Below are 25,367 nucleotides of genomic sequence, written 5' to 3' on the forward strand. Positions count from 1 at the left end.
TCGCCCGGTCCTTGTGGATTGGGTGAATCGTGACAGAGGACGCCTCACTTTCCGGCTCACGCAGGTGCTCACTGGGCATGGTTGTTTCGGTGAGTTCCTGCACCGGATCACAGCCGAGCCGACGGCAGAGTGCCACCATTGTGGTTGCGACTTGGACACGGCAGAGCATACGCTCGTCGCCTGCCCCGCATGGGAGGGGTGGCGCCGTGTCCTCGTCGCAAAAATAGGAACCGACTTGTCGTTGCCGAGTGTTGTGGCATCGATGCTCGGCGACGACGAGTCGTGGAAGGCGATGCTCGACTTCTGCGAGTGCACCATCTCGCAGAAGGAGGCGGCGGGGCGCGTGAGAGACGCACAATCCCGCCGCCGTCGAGCGGGGGCCAGGGAGGCGGATCTCGCCCAAGCCCTGGCCCTCTACGTGTTTCGGGTCCCCCTCACATGTCGGTCTGGGGACCGGCGAGGGGGGCCTAAGAAGACGACGTGCAAGCTGCTCTGCACGCGTTTTACGCAAGAGCATCCGGGTGATGGAAGGCCGGCTATCCTCGACCCACGCTGGTTCTGGCCCAGCGGGGTATTCCGTAGGGTAACCCACTCTAACCGGCGCCATCTAGGCGGGCTTCGGACAGTCTGCCGACCGAGAGGGCTGGTGGTCGTGGCGCCGACGACCGCCAGTCCGGCGTCCCGAGGGGGAGGGTGATGGGAGAGATGTGCTCCGCACTAAACGCTTCACTTTCCCCCCTTTGCCTTGTCATGAGTTCTCTCTCCTGCGAGGTTTGGACGTTGGTTGTTGAGCGACAGGAGGTTTTAGTCAGTTCGACTCTGACATACCCCGCCCAGTATCCCCAGAAAAGGGCGGAAGTCCGGCGATTTCCTCCTGACCAAAAAAAAAAAAAAAAAGCACGTATCTCAAAATTTCTTATTACTTTCAAACTTGACAACCGGGAATGTTATCATAGAATCAATGTGGTACATAATTATAACAAAAAATATTGGAAACAAGCAAAAATCGACTTTATTATTGATAACTCAAGTTCAACGAATGTTCATTATCATAGAACGTTAATCAATGTGGTACCTAATTATCACAAAAAATATTGGAAACAAGCAAAAATCGACTTTATTACTGGTAACTCAAGTTCAATATTAATTACTTTACGTTCGATCTGATAGCGCACAGTATTATAAACATCAGTTCAACACGTACATTTGCGTTATTCAGTTCACAAAATGGTTGTTAGGTTGTGTGTGAGACGCTTGCTAAGGAAAACCGCGAATAAAACCGGTCATCGATGCATCTCGCATTATCCCATTGACGATCATGTGTTTGGACTCTCCGAAGAACAACAACAGGTAAGAGGTAACAGACACGTCTTGGACAATGAACAAATCATATTTTGATATTACACGTTTTTCTTACAAAAAACGTAATCACTAGGTAAAGCAATTTGTTATTGAGAAATATTGATTTTATTGTTTGAAAGTCAACGAGTATGTACCTACGCGATAAGCAGTTAATCGGTATGAAAATAATAGGAATTTTTGTACGAATATATTAATACATATTTTATAATGCAGATGTGTTTGAATCTGAATGACTAAACACTTCACATATGTGGCTGTTGTAAATTTTAATGAAAATAACAACCGTTACAATTCAGATTTGTACAGTTCATTGAATTTGAGCCTCAATGTAACAACGGAAATTACTTAATTTTTTTTTCTCTCGAAGACACACTAGCCTACCGCCGACTTGACAGTACATGGTCAATGTCGCTTAAGGCTCAATAATTTCATAGGCACAACGAGCACATAAATCCTCAACTTTTTTATTGCATAGACCGGTGAAGGAGCTCACGGCACACTTGGTATTAAGTGCATACCGGAGTTAGTAGACATTACAAAGTGGATGCCCACCTTGCAACATGAGGTATAATTCTAAATCGTGTTATAGCAGCTGACCAATACTCCAAGCTGAAAATAATGACCGTATCGTGGTAGAAATTAGCATGCTAAATAAGTCGTCGTGGCCTAACGGATAAGACGTCCGGTGCATTCGTGTTGAAGCGATGCACCGGTGTTCAAATCCCGCAGGCGGGTACCAATTTTTCTAATGAAATACGTACTCAACAAATGTTCACGATTCATTTCCACGGTGAAGGAATAACATCGTGTAATAAAAATGAAACCCGCAAAATTATAATTTGCGTAATTACTGGTGGTAGGACCTCTTGTAAGTCCGCACGGGTAGGTACCAGCACCCTGCCTATTTCTGCCGTGAAGCAGTAATGCGTTTCGGTTTGAAGGGTGGGGCAGCCGTTCTAACTATACTTGAGATCTTAAAACTTTATATCTGAAGGTGGGTGGCGCATTTACGTTGTAGATGTCTATGGGCTCCAGTAACCACTTAACACCAGGTGGGCTGTGAGCTCGTCCACTCATCTAAGCAATAAAAAAAAAATGCTAGTAGTAAATACCCGAGCGAGTCCACAATACGTCCTAAGGCTAGTAATGACCTTTTTTTTAAAGTTACGATATTATTCCTTCATTAAGTAAGTCATTCGTGAAGATATGTTAAGGGCATATTTCATTTAAGAAAATGGTACCTGCATGGTTTAAGCACCGGCCAAATTTTTATTGCTCAATACGAGTACATATAGGGGAGACCAGGGCAAGATGGGATAGCTAAGACAAAACTCCTACTGGCCCGTAGTAGCTTTGAGGCCGCAGCGACTTCTTGAAGTAGAAACTGATTTAGTATTTGACCCTAAGTTAAACTTCTACATGTCGTCATCCAATTTAGAATATTATTCCCAATTTAAAAAAAAAAAAAATCCAATTTAGTTTTGATTCTAAGGCATGTATTTTAACGATGACCATTCAAATATCGATCCTGTTGTAGCTCAGAAAAATGGTATTCGACTTTGCTCAGAAGGAATTGGCGCCAAAAGCAGCTGAAATCGACAAAGAAAACCATTTTAAAGAACTAAGGCCATTTTGGAAGAAACTTGGAGATCTCGGACTGCTAGGTAATTCTTATTAATGTTATTGTAAAACAAACCACTTAGTGTGCATTTTATTATTAGGTACACAACGTAATTCATTTCGGTAGTAATTATTTTCATTTTCATTTCATTCTGTTACAAGCTTAAAATCTACCATTATGCGAGAGCTGCTCATAGTTATGTCTATTCCGGCACCAAGGCACTTTCTATTTACGTCGGAAATAAGAGTTGATTCACTTATGACGATGCAATTGTGTTAATTCCTCTAAATCATAACGTAGTCCTAGCCTTACCTACTAAATATTATTGCATGCATTATTAGACAGACAAGCTGACACCCCACCTTTTTACGTGATAACAAGAGGCCAGAATTCAAAACGTAAAGAGCTTCACATGTTCTGTAACCTGGCTTCGAATTTGCTAGCCAGGTATTGACAACCTACGACCCGTTGCTCACCAATTATCATATTTTATAACGTCAAGTACCCCAGTTTAGTTTCGAAAATAACATTTAATTTATTAAAAAAACATATCTATAAAAGAGCAGATTGATGTCACAAGTTCAACGCCAACATAGCCGTTGGCATAGAAATGTTCTTTCAACTATGTAATTATTTTCTTGATAAAACACTACTATATAATTAATAAATATCTTTAACCTAAATGCGTCTTTTATATTCACATTAGTACAGTCACAGTAGTTGACTGACCGGTAATCAAAAAGTTTGCTGACTATGCTTTTTGCCTATATACCTAAAGTCTGCTCTACCTTCAAACTAGAACATATTACTAGAAATTATAAGCACAGTTTCTGAGCAGAGTAAAACAATTTCTACAAGCTAGATTGCAGTTTTCGGATTAATAATTGTTGGGTACGCAGCACGTCACCCGTGTCGATAAGGCGAGTGACGCCAACCCAGGTTGGACGGGTTTATGAATCTTATAAGATTTCTTGAAATCCTATAAGACGCCGGATGCCCGTCTCGTGGCGATTATTCGTGTCGATCTGAAGCAGTCAATGTAGGGTCCTAAGGCGTACGATATCGTACAAGCTCACTGGAAATTAAAACAAAACTTTACTAATTAACGTAAACCGAGCCAACCGATCTGTCAATACAACCGAATTCAATAACCGACGATCTTTTCAATGGTCTTCAAGTCTTCAATAAATCTTTAATATTTCAATAAATTCTTCGAGGCGCAGATGTCTTTACTCGTGCGTTTTTTGGTGATCTTCGTTCGGAGGGTCGGCGGCCGGCGGTTGGCAGGTAGTCGGTCGAGGGTCGGTCGGTAGGTCGGCAGGTAGTCAGTCGAGGGTCGGTCGGTAGGTCGGCAGGTACCTGACATTATAGACATGCGTAGTTCCGGACCTAAATAGTTCCTGGAACTATGTCCTCATATGGAACTATATCATTCAATCCGAGTTGTCAAAATTAACATGTTCAGACAGTTCCATTTCCATTCCAAGTGTACTGTTATGCAGGAACTACGAACGCGTTGAACATGACGGACATGCGGACATGATTAGAGCATAGGTACCGCGCGGCGCGGAGGCGTGGCGCGGCGAGTCCACCCGAACGAGTCTCGAACCGACACGAGTCCACGTAAAGAGATAAGGCGACATATGGCACGAATACGAGAGAGTGAGATGGAGCGAGTGCATGAAACTGCGTGTGGAGCTCTTTCATATTACATTTTTATTAATATTGAAGTTATGCTCTACGACCTACGTGGTACAGTCGATAGTTGAACAAATTAAAATGTTTTGCTATGGATTTTGACCTTGACCATGCATCATTCCTACGAGCACTTAACCTTAAGTGTTTGTGGACCATTTCTTAGAAAATCATAATTCAAAATTCGAGAATTTTAAAACATTCACCACTTTCGCTATTCGGTATCTCGGTTATGGGAAAAAGGTTGTAAGGCTACAACGAGCTTAATTTACGTTGTATATCAGAATAACGTGGTATTTTAATTAACAACTGATAGGTTATAGTTTCCGGTGCATCGTACAATACCTACATTGAAAAATAATGAAAGTAGTAGAGTAGTTGAAATTATGACAAAGTAATTACAGTACATTAATAAATTATGCAACCAGCTGTAACAATGAACCTAAAACTAAAAACCTTACAAAATAATAATTACAATAATAATTGCCATAAGCGGCAATCTATTTTTATATAGTGCTTTTAAAAAATTGTATTTTTAATACCTTTTTTGAAAAATATTGTGTAATTAATAATAACTTAATACGTGATTCGCTACACTACAAACAGCTACTAGACTTAACATGTCCGCGGAACTAAACAGCTTCAAACAGCTACTAGACTTAATATGTCCGCGGAACTAAACAGCTACAAACTACAAACAGCTACTAGACTTAACATGTTCGTGAAACTAAACAGTTCCGCGAACATGTTTACTGGAACTAGTTCCGACACTCAAAAGAACGATGTCATGTTCAATCCAGTTCCGAACATGATTAGCGCACGTCTACCTGACAACGTCGCAGGGTCGCTTAACTACCTCGGAATGTTACCCTACAGAGATCTCGTGTAAAATACGGCTCTCGTCGAGATCATTTTCACTATGATCGGCTCGGTTTATTCGATATATCTATTTATTCGCTAAATCTATATACAAGAGCCTTATATTTAACTATTCTATGTCGTATTCCCTATCGATACATGTAACTTATTCTATGCTAAATCTATATTACGCGCCCGTATAAACAAAATACCCGGTCCTGAACACAGATAAATGCTGTTTGTTGCATGGTTTCGGGACGCGGGCCGGGCGCGTGTCCATTTAAGTTAATGTGCTAATCTTAAAACTATCGGGAATAATAAACCAAAAGTGTATACTATTTATTACAAAGCAACTTACGTTCTATTCTTAGTAAAATCTATGTGCACGTTATCTAAATCCTTATCTATCTATATGCACTCTATATAATTTATCTATTTGTTATTTATCTATTTGTTATAACTCTATGTCTATGTAACTCTATGTCTATATACGTATCTATATAAATCTATTGTAAATTCTATTCAACTTATTCTATAATCGTGGGGCGACGCCGCTGTCGCCAACAATAATGATCAATTAAGGCTTAGCTTAAAGCGCTCGCGCTCTCTACAGAACTATGCAACACGTATTTAACAGAAACTTAAGGATGGTATTACAATTGTTTTTATTTCTACTATCAGTTTCCATCAAGGCATGCAATGAATTTCTTCTTATTTTGAATTTATTTGGACATAATATTGAGCGTCATGTCTATGTTCTGATTATAGGTATTACCGCAAGTTCCGACTATGGAGGTACAGGGGGAAAATATTCGGACCATTGTGTCATTATGGAGGAATTATCAAGGTATGTGTTTTTATGTAAGTATATAGGGATTTTATAAGAGGGAATACAATAAGCGTTAGCGCAATTGACAACAAATATAAATTGTTGACATGATGTCATGATAGCACTTTAATGGTGGTCCCGTCCGCGCGTAGCACGAATTGCTTCTTACTTAGGCTACCAGCGAACATATTGGGGAAAAAATTAAACTAACTGGACGTTGGCAATTCTTGTTGTGCTTTAGTTGCTGAAAAATGGCGACAGGTATAAGAGCTTTTTTCTGTTACTTATTTTTGTAATTTTTACCATCCCACATTTCATTAAATCAGTGGTAAATGCACTTAATCGAACTAGTGAGATAAATTGTATGGATTCGCATGATAATCGCGTCAACCACAAATGCTATTTGCTTTTATTTTGCTAAACAGAGAAACCGTGAAATGAAGATGTCCCATAAGATAACGGCAGTTAAATTCATGAGACTTCGCTTTGATTTAGATTGAATTCACGAAAAATAATAAATTAAAACGACAAGTAGATACTTTATACTTGGTTCGAGCATTTACCGGGTTTGGGCTTATTCACTTTGGCTATGGACTCCAGCAACTACTTTAAATTAGTTTAGGCATGAGCTCAGGGCTCAAGCACCAAAAATACATCAGGAAGCATGCGAGTGTATCATCGTTCACAGAATTTGACCAGTGGTTTTATCCAGGGCCAGCGGTGGTATCGCCTTGTCATATGGAGCTCATTCGAATTTGTGCGTGAACCAGATCAACAGAAACGGTACAGAGGAGCAGAAAAGTAAATATTTACCAAAGGTATGACATTTATTTTCAACTAAGTCACTTTATTCGACTTTTATGACAATCATTCGCCTTTGTTGGAAACTAAAGTTTTATTTTATTGCCTTGTAGGCAGATGAGCATACAGCCTACCTGATGGTGAGTGGTTATCGTCGCCCGTGGACATTAGAAATACTAAGCCGCTGCCTACCATAAAGTACTCTCCACAAGCCTCGTTTGAAGTACATACCATACGCTCGAGAAACACCGTTAACACCGGGCGGTGCGACGATAAAAACGAGATGATGGGAGCATCTCAAACAATTTCTCAGAACACTCCCCACGGAACATATGGTACAAAATAGAGAGAGAATCAAAGTCCCTCCGCAGACCCAGAAGTTCCAAAGGACCCATGAGAATGGGATTATAGACAATCTGAACGGCCCTCTTCTGTATGGAGTCAAATAGAAGTAGCTGGTATTTGGGAGCCCCGGCCCAGAGGTGGGATCAGTGCTCCACGTAAGGACGGACTTGTGCTTTGTAAAACAAGTTTTTGTCCAAGCATAAAGTACCGCTTCGTTCTGTTGAGGACTTGCAGTATTTTCGACTTTAACTGGGCTATGCCCTCAAATGACTCGGAAATTGGGCATCGCTCGAAAATTCGACCCAAAGTATCCCAATACTCGTGGAAGGTAGGAGGAATACTCCTTGGAATTGCGGCACCATGACAAAGTTGTCCTTCTTATTTTAGTATAAGTATAGTATTTTTTTCTAGTTATGTTCAGGAGAGCATATCGGAGCACTGGCAATGTCCGAGCCTGGATCAGGCAGTGACGTGGTGTCTATGAAGTTACGAGCAGAGAAGAAAGGCGATTATTATGTGTTGAATGGAAATAAGTTTTGGATTACTAATGGACCAGACGCAGATGTTTTAGTGGTGAGTCTCGTGTAAAAGTTTGTCACATAATAATACTCTAATATAGGATTCACTACTGGTTTTATGTATATGATAAGTTCGTTAGGAATTCACTAATATTGCATCATTCATGCCAGTATGTATTTAAACATTTTGATATAATATTCTTACGATTGTAAAAGCAGATGATTTTTCGCCTAAATCTAAAGCCATCTAATTAAATCGCCCTTTCGTTTAGAGCAAAATATTACTTTTAATACTTCCTCCCAATAGCAAAACTGTGCTACTTAAAAATATGTAATATTGTTTTTGATTTTGATTTTTTTTTAGGTATACGCCAAGACAAATTGGTCGACGAGTAAACAACAACATGGGATTTCAGCTTTTTTAATCGAAAAAGATTATCCTGGCTTTTCAACAGCTCAAAAATTAGATAAACTAGGTATGAGGGGTTCAAACACAGGGGAATTGGTGTTTGAGGATTGTAAGGTAACTGATTTTGAAATTAATTATTTGTTCGTAAGACAATTTTTGTTATTATGGTTTTCATTGTATTGTTCATTAGATAGACCGTTGTTTAAATTTAATTATTATTTTGTTTGTTTGTTCTATTGATCCTTAGTACACTGTATTGTTAATTGAGATAAAACTATAGAGAAGGTTTTTCGTTAAGTGGTTGTTGCGTATAAGCGATAGATGTTGGTTTTTACTGGTGGTACTCTACCCGATAATATGCAGGCGAAGTAAAATGTCCCTTAGAAATAAGGTGACACTCTACAAAACTTGCATACGCCCCGTCATGACCGATGCAAGTGTAGTGTTCGCTCACGCGGCCCGCACTCACCTAAAATCATTTCAAGTTATTCAATCCCGTTTTTGCAAGATAGCCGTCGGAGCCCCGTGGTTCGTCAGGAACGTCGACCTCCATGACGACCTGGACTTAGAGTCCATCAGTAAGTATCTACAGTCGGCGTCGATGCGCCACTTCGATAAAGCGGCACGACACGAGAACCCTCTCATCGTGGACGCCGGTAACTACATTCCCGATCCTGCGGAAAAAATGGAAAGCAGTCGACGTCGCGCCAAACACGTCATTTCGGATCCTCCCGATCCACTAACGGTGCTTTTAGGTACTTCAAGCACCGGTCACCGTTCTCGTCGAACCCGTCGCTTGCGACGAAGGGCTCGACAAGTAAATTAACCCCTCTGACACAGCCCACTGAGTTTCTCGCCGGATCTTCTCAGTAGGTCGCGTTTCCGATCCGGTGGTAGATTCTGCGAAGCACGGTTCTTGCTAGGGTTCATGTTAGCAACTTCGTCAGGTTTGAGCCCCGTGAGCTCACCTACTAGTTAAGGTTCCGCTGAAATAGCCTCTTAAGGCTATCAGCTTAGGTAGGAAAAAAAAACTGCTGGTAGGACGTCTTGAATCCGCACGGATACCTTGCCTATTTCCGCCGTGAAGCAGTTTGCGTTTCGGTTTGAAAGGCGGGGCACCCTGTAAACGAGGTAACTATAGTGAGATCTTAGAACTCGTATCTCAAGGTAAGTGACGGCATTTACGTTGTAGATGTCTATGAGCTTCAATAACCACTTAACACCAGGTAGGCCGTGAGCTCGTCCACCCATCTAAACAATAAAAATAAATAAATAAAAGTTTCAATTGTAAAACGGCTGCCCCATCCTTCGAACCAGAACACATAACTGCTTCGTAGCAGAAAGATAAAACGATGCTAAATAAACTGCTTAATTTTATGCGGTTCTAAAAACCACATTTGCTTCTGTTTTCTCCACCTTATCCCACTAGGTGTGGTCGGCACAGCTAATTTTTCTCTTCCATTCTTTTCCATCAGTCGTCATCTCTACACTCATTCCTCTCTCTCTCATATGGTCATTCACACACTCCATCCATGTCTTCTTTGGTCGACCTCTTCCCCCTCTACCTTGCACTACCATTTCCATATATGTCCTAGTTACGTGCATGTTCTCTCTACGTGTCCATACCACGCTAACCGTCCGCTCTTTAATTTGTTATTATCGGGACTACTTTCACACTTCCTCTGATATACTCATTATTTATCTTGTCCGTTCTTGTCACTCCACACATCCATCTCAACATTCGCATCTCTGCCGCGTGCACTCCTCTTTCATGCTTTACTTTCTTCGCCCGACATTCAGATCCATACAGCACGAAAGGTCTAATGATCGTTTTGTAAATTTTCCCCTAAAAACTACACATTTTGTCATTATTAATTTACCGTCCACACTATAATATATTTCTTAACCATTTAATGAAATGCCATTAATACGATATACCAAATTACATTACATGAAACTTAATTTTGATGTTAAAAATATTATTAGATGTACATATGTGTACCTTTTACAAACTTTTATTGAACATTTTAGGTACCGGCAGCAAATTTATTAGGACAGGAAAACAAAGGGGTGTACGTACTAATGTCCGGTTTAGACCTGGAGAGACTGGTTCTTGCTGCAGGTCCCGTCGGATTAATGCAGGCCGCGATAGACACAGCCTTCTTGTACGCACACACCAGGAAACAATTTGGGAAAAACATTGGAGAGTTTCAATTGATACAGGTTCGATGCTCTGAATTTGTAGTCGTATTTTTTATTTGCAAAAATAGGCAGATGATTTCATAGTTCACTTGGGGTCAAGTTATTGGTTAAGCACTGGCATCTGACCTTAGTTCTAATCGAAGATTGGCTATTAATTTTACAATTAAATTGCAGTCTTACCGAGAACCATTGAATAGGCGAGCCATGAGCTCCGCTACTAATACGGCAATGGAAAAAAAACCTTATCGCTTATTTCATATTATAAATTATTCTGATTTTACAGGGTAAAATGGCAGATATGTATACAACGTTAAGTGCATGTCGTAGCTACTTATACAATGTGGCTAAAGCGTGTGATAACGGTCATGTTAACAGTAAGGATTGCGCGGGCGTGATACTCTACTGTGCGGAAAAAGCAACACAGGTCGCTTTAGATGCAATCCAAATATTAGGTGAGGCGAGAAAATCCTTTGTATATTTATTTACACATTGCTATTTTGCCAAATTTTCCGAGATGCATTCTTCCATTTTCAAAAATTCTAGAATTTTATTAAATTTCTGTCATAATTACATAGTTATAGCTAGCTCATGATTTGCATCTCTAATTTTAATTAGATATGAATACCAGTAAGACTTTCTGTGTACAAGATCAGTACCCGGTTGCAAACATATGCAAGCATATAGTTTCGTAATAGTACGCACCATATTAGAATAGAAAATGTCAAACTATAAATAATACCTACAGAAATGTAAAAATAAAGTAATGGCAGCTTCTGACACAGGATTTTAATATCCAATTTAAGAAATTTATAAATTTATACACAGATAAAGAAATTCACGGCCTGTGGCTACTGGAGCCCATGGCAACACAACCTGAATGAATGAACTTGGGCCTTGAAACTTGAGGTCTATGTCATTGTATCATAATGATGCAATTTTTTGTTTTTGTGGGTTTTACTTTTGAATTGAATTGCGTGGAAGTCATTCGTGAACATAAGTAGCTCATTAAAAAAAAAGAACCTGCACGCGTGATTTAAATACTAGAATAATGGCATTGCTCAATATGAGCACAGCTGGCGTCTTACAACGACTGCAATGTAGGCCTAATTAACAAGATTTATGGTATTTTTTGCATTTTGCTTTAACTATTAGTACAAAAAGAAATTATTATATTTTTTTTTTATTCCAACTATGGATCATTCACTATTGTAAATTATAAATTAACTTTCTTAAATGTTTTCTAATTTCACAGGCGGAAATGGGTACATCAATGACTATCCTACCGGTAGGATTTTGAGAGATGCAAAGCTGTATGAAATAGGTGCAGGAACTTCAGAAGTGAGGAGAATGTTAATTGGAAGAGCTTTAAATAATGAATACAAGTGATAGAAATTGATTATAATAGAAAATGTATACAAATATATAATTATAATTGAATAATTTATTTCTGTCATACCTTCCTGTGTTTCTACTAAAAGGTTTAAAATATAAAATGTGTAAATCAGTTTCAATGTTTAATCCCACCAAAAACTGACAGAAAAACTGATTGATAATGATTCAACAAAATGCCACCATTTCGGTGGTATGAACAGCATCTGTCCCGGTTTTAATTTGCAATAATAGGCCTTTGCATGTCTATATTCGGGATAAATTTCGTAATTTGGTTCTCTGGGATCAACTTTTGCTGTATTGCTCAACAATTCATGATCATGAGGATAAAGATATTTAGAATCCGAAGGTGTGAATAAGTAAATTTGTTTTTCGCCAACAACTTGTGATAGTAGATTTTTCTTTGGATCGTGATGTAGCGGTGAAACAGTACCTTTTGGTCCATACCAAGCCATTACATCTATAGGGTTTTCAGTTTCTGCAAAATAACAGTATTCTGGCTCAATTATATCTGCCTTCAATTCTGGTATTTGATCAAAAAGCTGGTATTGGGCTAAATATCCCTTAGGTCCGTTTGATTGATAAATATGGTCTTTAATAAATTCTTCAACAGTCATTAATTTTTGTGTCCAATCTGAATCTGTATATTTGCTTCCTAGTTCTACAGCCACAGTTCTAAGCCCAGCCACCTTCAGAAAATAGTTTTGATCATTCCACTTAGTTAATGCAGGCCAATTATTCATACAGTTAATCAAAACAACAGGTTTTTCTTTTAATATGTGATTTGTATAGAAAGTTTCCATGCTAGGGCAGTCCATTACATCTACAGGCACTGTATTGCATTTATTGGGTTCAACATTCACTTCGTTAGGCTTTAATTTAATGGTGTTTGTAGATATTTCACTAACATAATCACTCGAGTAAGGATTTAATAAACCAGCACATTTTTGTAAGAGTTGTAATTCATTTTCTATTGGACATCCAAATACAAGGCCAAAATCAATTATTTTGTAAGACTCTCTCAGTAAGTAGTCCAATGGATTATTTGGATCTTTCCAATAGATTAAAAGTTTTAAATACGAACTAATGGTTATTGTTTTTCTCAAGTATAATTTTACATCTTTCCAGTTTCCAATATTTATTTTTTCGTGCATATAGTCGATTATTGCTTGTATTTTGATTAAAGTTCGCTGATTTAAGGTGTTTGGATTTTTTATAAAGTGATTCAAAAGAGATTTAGTACAACCATCCAATTCGCTAACTTCTGATAATGATTGTTCAACATTTGGTAGGAATAATTCCAATTTACGGCACAAATCTAAAGCATCCGACATTGTGTCGGTATTGTAGTTATTGTAGTCTTGGATCTACTCGAAAATATTTAGAAACTCTGAAGTAAACTAGGTACTGATTTACAAATTGAATAGTGAATAAATTTAGTCAGTGTATTCAGTAGATACTAAGTTCAATACAATCAATCTTTCTTCCTTAGTAAGTTATTTTAAATTGTATTTGAGTTTAATAACCTTCCTAATCGAAAGCCTAAAATCTTGGCCTTTTAAATGGAATAAATGGTAATTTAAGTTAATCTAACTAAAAAATAAATAAAAATACTGAAAAATACAACACGAAATGTTGCTGTATAAATAAGTCAGCTGACTTTGACAATTGACAGATGACGGCCTTAAATATTAAGTATATTATCTATGGTTGGCAGTATGGTACATGGTGAATTCAACAATTATAAATTAGATTAGAATGCAGTTCATGTGAATTAAAAGACATGATATGGTTCTCCAGGTTCTTAAATAAGTACATAGAAGACTTATCCACATTTTCTAACTATTCAGAATTTCAATTATTATACTTGGAGTTATGTTTTTTTATGAAAACACCTAAGCTAATTCTTTTTATTTTGGTATAATTTGCTTAATGGATATTTCGTACAAATATAATTTTAAATGCTTTTGTACCCTTTGCCTGATCAAAAGCTTGAAATAAGTTAAATAAAATATCTATGTCAAATCATATGACTTTGGCACGTGATCTGTCAGATTAAGTATTTACATTTACAAATTGAAAGTTAAAAATTAGTTTTTCTAAATGTTTTTCTAATGATTCAACTTTTTGCTCATAATTCTAAAGATAAAGATGCCAGGTAAATACCGGCACGAAGATGCCTTAATGTTTGGATGCTGACACAATGGCATTTCTAGATAAATTGCTTCATAGAAGTAAAAAACTCGGTATTGATATTCACGAGAAGCGAAACCGGGACAGGTACGTCAGTATCATAAAAGAAATACGTTTTCATTCATAGTAGATTTCTCTTTTGTTGTAGTACAGCATGCTCTGCAGGGTTGACGAACCGTTTTCAGTGGTGCCGTGCCAGACGTTAGTTGCGTCGATCGCGATGGTCGTGTCGTGGTTCTTAACATCTGTTTCGTTGACGATGTCGACGCAAGCCACTCTGGCACTACCTGCACTACAATGCCGCGGCGGAACATGTGATTAGAGTGCGGGGCGCGGGCAGCGGGCGTAGGCGAACACGATCACGTCACTAGTCGAGGGGCGGGTCGGTCTCTCTATTTACTTATTATTTACACGCGAACAGCCTCTATTACACCAGCACATTCCATAATATACAGACGCTTGTTCTTTGCAATGTCTTAGTGGACTTAAACGTTACTGTTGCATTTTTTTGTGTGTTTAATATTGACTAGTTGTTACCATAGTGATTTTGTATGGAACAGCTGTGTGGCCAGCTAGACCGAGAATGATATAAAATGAAATTTAGGTAATGAATTTATTTTGTGTAGTTTCTCTAAACTAGTTTTGTTGAGTAAAAATACCTCATGTCAGTGTCTTCCATAGAATAGTTTAAACTTGGTGTCTTTTGCAATAGTTACATGACAAGTGATGCTAATCAACCAGTGACAATGAGAGTCCAAACCTGTTTATTTTAAAGAAAAATAAATTTACTATGTCTTAGAAGCGGAGAGAAAGTTTCATTGTTTACCTACTTAAGCAATAAGTAATGACTGTAGTGTCCAGCAAACCTTATAATTAGCATATAATTGTGATGTATTTTGTTAAAGACTATTACTTTTAGAAATTATCTGTAAAATCTGATGATGATAAGATCAGATGATTTTAAATGACAATATATATAATTTGTTAATAGTGTATTTTTATATTTATTTATATTGAGGTATAGAGGTAGAGAATCAATAAAACACATACCACCACTATATAACTAAACTAATGAGGAAGACCTAGTCAAAGAGGTCTAGCTTATATGAAACTTTAGACATTTGTGTATTCCCTACAAGCATTAACACTAGTAGATAGCAGTTTTGCTAGCCCTCTGAAATATTGGAGAACCAAATTTTTATAAAATGCCAATGTACAAAATAGTCTGTTATAAGATATCCACTGTTGAAGAATTACCTACCTCCTAATTTAAATAGTGTCTTGTTTGTATTGTATTCACCATTCAGTGTTGGTATCAAAAGCTATTTAAAAAATGCTTAAAGGACAGGACTTAAATGTTTCAAAAATATGTTTGTTCCTCAGGTTCTGCCAAATAACTTCAGAGCAAGTTCGATTGCTTTTATTTAAAGAGTGTGACTGGAGAGGCAGGAAGCTTCTATTTGATTCTTCATCCATACAAAAAGTACCAGCCGGTAAAAATGACAAGCCCACATTCAGACAGACAAATGAGTTGCCATGCATTGTCGAGGTCACAGATGGATTCAGTTATTTGGTAAGTTACATAATTCATAGTTTCAAGTTGGAGTCAAAGGGATAAGTTTACAAGTGATGCATATATGCCAACATTCAAATCTCACAGGCACTGCAATTTTTAATCCATAAATAACTTCCAAGATGAAGGAATACCATCATATAATTAATCTACATTTGTGTAAATTATTATTTGTGTCTTTGCTGTATAATTGAGACATATAATGTAGTCTCAAGTTGGGTAGTAGCATTTAGCTATATTAGCTATATTAGATGTAATGTGGCATCATCATATGCAATGATTAATACTAATTGGTTTTTACGTAATTTTTACACATTGCAAACCAATGAATCAGTAGGCAAAATAAACAGACTAACGAAAAGAAAAAAATTGTGAATTGTACCCAATTTACAAGTACCCACAAATCACCATCTTTGGAATTGATCATAATATTTATAGTTTATTAATCACAAATAAGATTTTACGATTTAATTGTTTTTCTTATACCTAAATTGAGGTATATACCACAACAAATAATGGTGGTAATGTTAAGGAATTTGCTTTATTGTCTATTTTTTAATCTTTATTTGTATTTACACTAAAGTTCATAAAGTGTTAGATACACACGAGTCTGAGCTTATGCTAACGTGTCAAGTTAAAATGGTTTAGATTTCTTATAGCTTTACGGTACTTATCTAGGATAAAAATTATTTGCTTGCTACATATAGATACTGTATGTACACATTCCGCACACCTCGCCGACATTGATGTTTCGATAAAAAACATTTTTTTATAATTCAGTCATTTTCATTACATATCTTGCTCTACACATCATCGTGTTGTATTGCAATTTATAGAAGACATATAACTTCCAAATTTTATTCTATGAATTTTATTCTATATTTTTATTCTATATTTTTATTCTATTAGCATCAGCTTTCAAAATAAATATAGTTGTCGTGCCCTAAAGGATACGTCCGATGCATTCATATGTAGCGATGCACAGGTGTTCGAATCCTGCACGCGGGTACCTTATCTAATGAAATACGTACTTAACAAATGTTCACGATTGACTTCCACGTTGAAGGTATAACATCGATATAATAATAAAATAATAATCAAACCCGCAAAATCATGATTTCGGGTAGGTACCACCACCCTGCCTATTTCTACCGTGAAGCAGTAATGCGTTTCGTTTTGAAGGATGGGGCAGCCGTTGTAACTATACTCAGACCTTAAAACTTATATCTCAAGGTGAGTGGCGCATTTACGTTGTAAATGTCTATGGGCTCCAGTAACCACTTAACACCAGGTGGGCTGTGAGCTCGTCCATCCATCTAAGCAATAAAACCTGAAAAAATATATCTGAGGACACATTAAAAAAAGAATTAAAAAAATAATCGAATTGAGAACCTCCTCCTTTTTTGAAATAGGTTTACAAATAAAGTCAACAAAGAATACGAAATAAAACCTACGTATATCATAAATCACTTCTAGATTAAAAAGTCTATACAAAAGATTGTATCTTTACGATACTTCTCTTTACTGTTATAAAAATAAATGAACGGATCTTTATTCGTTGCGATCACAAGACTCAATTCGTTCATAAATATACACTTGCGCGATCTAAATTTAGACCACTTAATATGTTAGACATTTTCATTGCTCTACCTTGTAAGGAAGATGAGGAATTGATGATTGTGTACTCGAGTTTTTAGTGCTGTTTAGTTGGACACTAATTAATAGACGCTCCAAGAAATTTTGATACAGCTATGACTATTAGTTTAAAAGCGCAAAATTGATATTTTTAAAACATTTCGTGTTACGCAAAAACGAAGGCAGCCTACTTTTATTGTTTAATTTTGCGTTTATTTAAATCGCCTTGAAGATTTAATTTGTTTTCATATTTTTTATTCCTTTGGGTAGGCAAACGAGTTCATGGTGTATCTGACATTAAGTGCTTAATATTAGTGTATAGGTACTCGGTGGTGTTATAACAAGAATGACACCAACTACCCTCATATGGCGACATGAGGTTGAAGTAACCATTGTACTTACTGTAAACCTCTTCTCGATTCTTCAGACCGCAACGGATACTTGCTACCCTGACCGAAATAGGCCCGTACCTACCCATGTGGGTTGCCAATATTCCTTATGCTACTACTTACTGAAAACTGCTTTCTCACGGCTAGCGCAGTGCTTAGCTGTAAAATTATTCCATGTTACTTTCTTGGATGGACAATGGACTTAATTTGACGAAAAATAGATAGCCTTCTGGATTTTTTTAAAAGTTAATTATCTTTAGTTCTGCCAAACCAAATGACTGCTTTACCATAAGTACTTTTATCAGTCCGTGTGGACTTACATCAATGAATGACGCTCAGTCATTGATGTAAGTGTGGGTGATATCATCATCATCTCAGCCTGTCCACTGTCCACTGCTGAATATAGGCCTCTCCAAGTGATCTTCAGTACGGCCGGTCCGTTGCTACCTGTATCCAACGTGACCCAGCGGTTCTTACCAAGTCCATCTCGTAGGTGGCCGTCCCACACTGCGCTTGCTAGTACGTGGTCTCCACTCGAGGATCTTTCTGCCCCATCAATCGGCCGATTTTTGCGCTATGTGGCCTGCCCACTGCCACTTCAGCGTGCTAATAATCCTACGGGCTATGTCAGCAACTTTGGTTCTTCTACGGATCTCCTCATTTCTGATTCGGTCTCGTAGAGAAATACCAAGCATAGCCCTCTACATAGCTCGCTGCGCGACCCTGAGCTTCCTAAAAAGCTCCGTAACTAAAGAATGTCTTAGGTGTTCGTTGCCAAAGCATCAAATAAGGGAAGCTAGGTTCAGATAATCTGCGGTTTCTTTGGTCGTTCCGCATCCTTCGACGATCATCTGTTCTCACGGTAGGAGGACTGCCTGAAGTCCGCTATGATGTTGTCACGGGCGTTCATGTGAAACGTGGCGAGTCAAAAACGTGGGTCGGAGAACGTGGCGTTGCGTCATTTAATGTTTTATCCCCATAATGACAACGTGCAGAGCGCTAAGGAATCGTTTTCACGGTCCCCCCCGGGGACCACGGGAAATTGCGTATTTGAATCCCAGCATATTGGTCTTACTTGATACGATGTCTACGATAATATCTCGGACGCTCCCTCTCTCTATCACTCGCTATATTGGTTTAATTATTTCTGTGTTGTCGAATACATTAGAGTTTTCGTGGTAACGGACAAATTCTCATTTATCGTACGGAATCACGTGATTCGAATCGTAACAATTGTACTTATTTATAGTTTTGTACACCTGCTGTCGTCCAACTGTGCAGACATGAATGGAACTTGCTTTTAAAATGTAACGGCTAATTACTCTTACTATTTCATTTGTTTTTATCCCGTGTTCATTTTATTAATTTACAGAAATGTTGAGTACGGTAACGTAAACTATACGGGTCCCTTGCCTACTAAATAATTTAATTAGTAAAATATTACAACGAATTGAATACCGCGACAATTATATTTAAATATTTTTAGTGAAGTTTAAAGTCCTTCTTTGTGTGTCTTGAGTTGGGCAGTTTGTCCGAATTTGAGTTTCATCTGATATTCTGATTTGAGTGCCAATCGTACTCAAATCAGAATAGAGTTGCAGTGTTGTAAAACCACAATGCAGGCCTTGTTTGAAAGAGCCTATTGCTGTAAATTTTATAGACAGCTTTGTTTAGGACAATTATAAAAAAAAAAACTACGCACTTATTATTACAGCATGCGTCAAATCTAAAACTGAAGTAACGACCCGTCTGTCGTATCAATTGATACTCATAAATAGACGCAAATTAATACGATCTCTTCGCGGGCTTTTTAGATATCCGATGCTATAATATGTAACATGTTCTTAAATAAAAATATTGCAACGTTTAATGAAATAGTTTAGTCCTGTTCTACTATTAATTTTACTCCTTTAAGATGTAAAGTAAATTAGTATTAGCTTGAAACCCCTCAAAAGTAAATCAGTATTAACTTGCTTGATAATGTAAAGTAAATAATAATTTTAAAAAGGTACCGACTTTGTTACATGCATATGTATATAAAATTTCTTTGACAAAATTTTTGCGTGGGTGTAGCAAAGCTATGAATGTAAAAGTATTTTTAGTATCAAAAATGACGTACGTATACGCACGCATTTTGTTTTGTTGACAACCTGTTTTGTATATCACGACCAGTTCTTTGATGTTTTGTAAAAAAATTTGATGTATATGTATAGTTTTGAGTTAAATTATTATTATGTAATTATTAATAACAGCTCGATTGTATACGAAATGTTGTCGTTTAAGGGGTGCCCACGTGCCCATGAAGATAATTCACATAATTTTGTTAGTTCATCACACCTTTTAATTATCTCTAAATCTCTATAATGCTTCATAAAAAATGAAATAGTATTCAAAATTTTCATTTACTAAATTCATTTCAAACGACAGAAATTCATCAGCATGCTTATGAAGAGATATTGAGACTTAATCTCTGATGCGCAAATATTTTTTTTTTTTAAATATGTATTGTTTCTTTTTTAACGATGTTTATGTATTAGTTATTTATTATTATGTAGTATATATTATTTAACAATTTTTTTTGTTCAGTACAAAGGTCCGTCGTCTGACGCGAGTGTCCTCGGTGAGATGATATTCGGTGCAGTCGCCATGAACTGTAGGAATGTTTCATTGAAAATCCATGTTATGGACGAACCTAGAAGGTAAATAAAAATTTTATTCCCACATGACGCTTTTGATTAGAAAAAAAATTATTCAAGGGTCGACTTTGAAAGAAAGACCAGTAGAGATCAAAGATAAGAATATCCGACCGTTTCGATCGAGTATCTACCGTTGCTACTTGCCTGTCGCCTTCATGATTAACCCTCAGACACTGCCCACTGAGTTTCTCACCGGATCATCTCAGTGGGTGCAAGAGGGAATTAACGACATGCTTGAGAGCAGTACCCATCTGCGGAGGTGGTGGTTCTTGGGGACTTTAATGCTCACCACCAATGATTAGTGTTCAGAACCACTGACCACCCGGGTCGGGCTGCCTATGATTTCGCTTTGTCCTACTCGCAGATATTAAGGAGTACGAGCCTTCTCTGTTGGACCTTCTGCTGACTACCGATCCAGCTGGATACAGTGTGGTGGTCGACGCTCTGCTTGGATCGTCTGACCACTGCCTTATCCGTGCTGCCATAGCACTCTCTCGTCTTGGTCGTCGTATGACGACCGGGTATCGAAGAGTTTGGTAGTATATGTCAGCAGATTGGGATGGATTGCGTGAATTTTACGCATCCTTCCCATGGGGGCGGTTTTGCTTTTCCTCTGCTGAATCCGACGTCTGTGCGGACCGACTTTTTATAGACTTTTTATACCGATAAAAATATTTCGTTTGAAACTAATGTTAATTTGAATTTATACTCGTACAATAGCAGCCGACGGCAGGTAATGGTAAAATGTTTTATATAACAGATTAATGTGCACGAAAATATTCTTCGTGCCTACATCGCGACGTATAAGCCGAGGAGAAAGGAAAAACGATAGGCGCGAGGCAGAGAGCTGTAGCTACCTCAGGAATGAATCTAAGCCTCTAAACGTGCCTACGATGAATGAAGAGGGAGCTCTCTCGTTGAGCTCCTCGATGGGGAGAGGGGATTCAGGTAAGATTTAAATAAAATTAACATTTCGTGTCTTGAGGATCTGGAGAAAAAAAATTCGAAGGCGTGTTGAAATAATACTTGACATTAAAATGCTTAATACAATAATGGCTCTAAAAAGTGTAGTCGGGTCAAGGCCCCAAGAAAAAAAGCACACACGAATCCGAATAAAACCGAATTTCGCAATAAGCAGAACCGATTTTTTTCTTAAGCCAGAGAATGGCGACTATGCCATTTCCGTTTGTGGTTTCCCAGGCTGATTACATATCATTATGATTATTAAGCTTACGAAAAGGACTACGCCCGATAGTGAACGTCCGATTACATATATCATATTATATATTGAAGGTCAAACAAATTAGCCCGTTCTGTTTTTTTTTTTGTAGTTGTTAATAACTCGAAATTACGTCGGATTTAAAACAGCTGTTCTGTAAACAATGTCAGTTCATGCTCGTTATAAATTTCTTGATAAAATCGTTTTCTTTTGGACGGTAATGAATACGTGCATAAATAAAAGCGTAATCGTAAAAGGGTTTTTAATTAATTTTAATTACATACATATGGATTTACCTCTGGAGGGGCATTGGCTAGTCGTTAATTCTATATTTTTTTAAATGTGTCATTTGTAGTATGTATTCCCTGAAATATTTTTGTCTTATGGAAAACAGGTTTTTGCGGAGACAGTTCACCGTACAGCAGTCTCGGTTCGACACACGATTATTTCTGTATGTTCGAAAACTGCGATGGGAGACCACAAGAAGACATATATTCTCTTCACTGTGAGTATTATATTAATAACAAAATTTATTTATGTATTCCATTATGTTCCATGAGATGTTGCGAAACTACAAGTGTCTCAAGGCGGTTCTTATATCAATTTTAAAAGAATCATAAAGTGAGTAACGATAATTTTTTTCTGCGCCTCTGGTTGTAGTGTTGACCGCGGTAACCCTCTTACCTTATCCGGGTTGTGACCTCGGAGTAGATCGAACGCTTGGGCGAAGAGTACAGGGGAGTCGTTTAATGGGTAGGGTCCTAAAAACATCCTTTGGCACTACCCCGCGTGCCCACCTAGGCGCGGGGACTCGCCCGAAAAATAAATTTAATAACGATCATTTAATTATGTTACCAATTTTAAAATCTGTTTTTTCATCCTACTCGGCAGGCTCGACACAATTCGCACCTTTGCTATTTATTGTTTAAGTCATTGAGCGCACGGCCCATCTGGTGTACATTTATACCGGAGTCCATAGGCACCACCACGTGAATGTCATGCGTTCTTGTAAACGGAACCCACTTCGATAAAGCGGCACGACACGAGAACCCTCTCATCGTGGCCGCCGGTAACTGCATTCCCGATCCTGCGGACAGAATGGAAGGCAGTCGACGTCGCCCCAAACACGCCATTTGGGATCCTACCGATCCACTAACGGTGTTTTAGGCACCTCAAGCACCGGTCATCGTTCTCGTCGAACCCGTCGCTTGCAACGAAGGGCTCGACGAGCGAACTAACCCATAGACACAGCCCACTGAGTTTCTCGCCGGATCTTCTCAGTGGGTCGCGTTTCCGATCCGGTGGTAGATTTTGCGAGGCTCTTGCTCAGGTCAGGTTTGAGCTCACCAACTAGTTAAGGTTACGGTGAAACAGCTTCTCAAGGCTTTCAGCTTGGTAGGAAAAAAAATTAATGAACGGAATGAATGACTGTTTTAAAAACTAATAAGGACTGTGGTGCAAACACGTGCGTTATTAAAATACGCTCTATATCTTGTAAATGCCGTTTGGCAATCGCAGTACACTGGTACCCTGCTGAACCTTTCCCGGTGAATGCCTCAGTCGCCTTACGACATCAACGGGAAGAGATCGAGTGGTGGTATTCTACGCCAGCACCGGATAAGCACATACAGTATGTTGTCACCGATTCCACGGCCCATTTGATTTTGGGCAGTCACTGAAGCTTTGAGATAAGAGGTCGAGGCCTCAGTTGTAATGGATAATGGACTCTCCCGTCCTTCATTCAAGATTGATTTATGAAAGAGACAGACATGACTCTTGCTACTAAACGACGCGGTTTGTAATATCATTCAAATGTAAAGAACTAAATGTTCCGAAAAGCTATAAATGTGCCCGAATAATTTGTAATCAGTTAACAAGGCGGACAGTACAAAGAAATTTACGCTGATGACTTTTAATAAAGTGTAACGATAGCTCGTTGTCAGGTTATGTCTCTGAAATTGTTGATGTCGGTAGCCGCCCGCCTTTTGTACTATAAACTTATTTGCCTTCGAAGGCAATAAAAGGTTACAAATATTGTTTTGTCCACAGACCCACCCGGAAGGAAATTGAGCATATCGAGTAACGGTAGCTGGCAGCGTAGGACCTTCCAGAATATTGCAACGAGATTCGACCTCGGGCACAAGAGTTCCAGCTCCCTTAGTGTCCCGACTGCCTTCAGTAATGAAACCAGCGCGACCAGCTGTGACTCTCAGGTTAGTACGAAACACCTGTTTGGTGGATGAGCTTCCGCTTCTAGTGGGACATTGCGTGTCCTAAACAAAAATGATCCATATCCAAGACCTAGCTTATTGTTCTGAAATGCATCGACTCCAACCCTACGGTGTAGTGGTTACGGTAAAACTCCAACCCTACGGTGTAGTGGTTACGGTCAGACTCCAACCCTACGGTGTAGTGGTTACGGTCAGACTCCAACCCTACTATAAAGAATTGTTTACAAAAAATCGCTAGGTTTTAACACATAAATACTGTGGGTTTACCAGTTCGCTTTTTCTGAATTAATTGCCCTGAACGAAGATTGAGTGTAAAAAAAACTCCTTATCAGCTTTATCAGTAGTATTTCCGGTCGCCAAATATAAAACATCGCACGTGACTAGCAATTGTATCAAAAAATTTTTACACTGGGTTTTCAGTACATTTTGACTAGCACGCTTTCTTGTGTCTGCTTAGATTTTGTTTGTTTTTAAAACTCAATTCCTTTAACTTCAGACACGTAATATTTGAATATGGATTACAACCATAAACCATTTTATTTAACAATTATATATTTTTAATTTGCTTGAGACTACTATGAACGTTAGTATAAGTATTCTATAATAATATGATAATCTCTTATTATTTTAACATCCAGTCCAGCGATACCTGCTATTTTTTTCCATACTTATTCGCTGTTAGCAGAAGGGGCTATTACAGTTTCGCGCGGACGGGTAGGTGAGCTCACGGGCTCAACCTGAGGGAATTTCCTAAGGCAGCGGCTTGGCTCTACTCCTGGCATTGCTGAAGTCCAAGGGCGACGGTAACCACTCACCGTCAGGTGGGCCGTATGCTCGTCTGCCCACAAGGGCAATAAAAAAAAAACATCAGCTCTAGCAAGAGCAGTGCTTCGCAGTATCTACCACCGGATTGGAATCGTGACCCACTGAAAAGATCCGGTGAGAAACTGAGTGGGCTGTGTCTATGGGCTAGTTCGTTCGTCGAACTTTTCGTCACCTGCCACTTACTTCCCCTTCACCCATTCAAGCTTCAAGCCAATTGCTTCATGGCAGTTGTATTATCGCGTTTTCATTTTGCATCGGCATTTTTTAATTCAGAGCAATTCATGCGTCCTGCTGGGGCTGGGCAAGGCTGGAAATGTAATTATACTATACAAATTGAGACGTGGTTGAGAAACGGTTAACGTGATCTTTAAGAGATTTGGTAACAACTTAACATGACAAAACAATAATAATATTATAGTTTACAAAAACAAAAAAATGTGTTGAAATATTACAAAAGAGTCGGAACCCTTAGTGGAGTGGGAGCGGGGGCCCTCTGGTAGTCTCTTCCTGCGGTCTCTTTTTGTACTACGTAATGAATGATTCTAAATATAACTCAGCCCGATGACGTGAGATCAAT

General features: G+C 38.4%; 3 protein-coding genes across 4 annotated transcripts in view; 2 read left to right on the top strand and 1 right to left on the bottom strand.

Moving 5' to 3' along the window:
* Window positions 1-1,181: 1,181 nt before the first annotated feature.
* On the top strand, window positions 1,182-12,080 carry Ivd (isovaleryl coenzyme A dehydrogenase). Its single transcript, XM_028169915.2, has 9 exons — window positions 1,182-1,350; window positions 2,900-3,026; window positions 6,305-6,383; window positions 7,078-7,183; window positions 7,923-8,084; window positions 8,394-8,552; window positions 10,470-10,661; window positions 10,924-11,092; window positions 11,893-12,080. The coding sequence occupies exons 1-9, from the start codon at window positions 1,228-1,230 to the stop codon at window positions 12,024-12,026; spliced, it is 1,251 nt and encodes a 416-aa protein (XP_028025716.2). The 5' UTR covers window positions 1,182-1,227; the 3' UTR covers window positions 12,027-12,080.
* Window positions 12,024-13,564, bottom strand: JMJD5 (Jumonji domain containing 5). The gene has a single exon (XM_028169924.2). It carries the CDS (start codon window positions 13,361-13,363, stop codon window positions 12,155-12,157), a length of 1,209 nt encoding a protein of 402 aa, XP_028025725.2. The 5' UTR covers window positions 13,364-13,564; the 3' UTR covers window positions 12,024-12,154.
* A 469-nt stretch (window positions 13,565-14,033) lies between these two features.
* LOC114239601 (folliculin-interacting protein 2) overlaps window positions 14,034-25,367 on the top strand; it is a 32,255-nt gene continuing 20,921 nt past the window's right edge. The window contains exons 1-6 of one of the 2 annotated variants that reach the window (XM_028169890.2): window positions 14,034-14,309; window positions 15,606-15,795; window positions 20,406-20,518; window positions 21,276-21,463; window positions 22,129-22,239; window positions 23,784-23,947. In XM_028169890.2, coding sequence (XP_028025691.2) covers window positions 14,233-14,309; window positions 15,606-15,795; window positions 20,406-20,518; window positions 21,276-21,463; window positions 22,129-22,239; window positions 23,784-23,947 — 843 coding nt within the window. In that variant the 5' untranslated portion in view covers window positions 14,034-14,232. Of the gene's footprint in view, window positions 14,310-14,541; window positions 14,827-15,605; window positions 15,796-20,405; window positions 20,519-21,275; window positions 21,464-22,128; window positions 22,240-23,783; window positions 23,948-25,367 lie in introns of those variants that run through there. The other variant, XM_028169898.2, reaches the window with a different exon arrangement.

This window comes from Bombyx mandarina, chromosome 22 (assembly GCF_030267445.1).
Source record: "Bombyx mandarina strain Sakado chromosome 22, ASM3026744v2".
NCBI lineage: Eukaryota > Metazoa > Arthropoda > Insecta > Lepidoptera > Bombycidae > Bombyx > Bombyx mandarina.

Coding starts and splice junctions, on each gene's coding strand:
- Ivd (XM_028169915.2), top strand. CDS start 1,228: ATGGTTGTTAGGTTGTGTGTGAGACGCTTGCTAAGGAAAACCGCGAAT. Junction 3,027..6,304: donor TGGAGATCTCGGACTGCTAG/GTAATTCTTATT, acceptor TTCTGATTATAG/GTATTACCGCAAGTTCCGAC. Junction 8,085..8,393: donor CAGACGCAGATGTTTTAGTG/GTGAGTCTCGTG, acceptor ATTTTTTTTTAG/GTATACGCCAAGACAAATTG.
- JMJD5 (XM_028169924.2), bottom strand. CDS start 13,363: ATGTCGGATGCTTTAGATTTGTGCCGTAAATTGGAATTATTCCTACCA.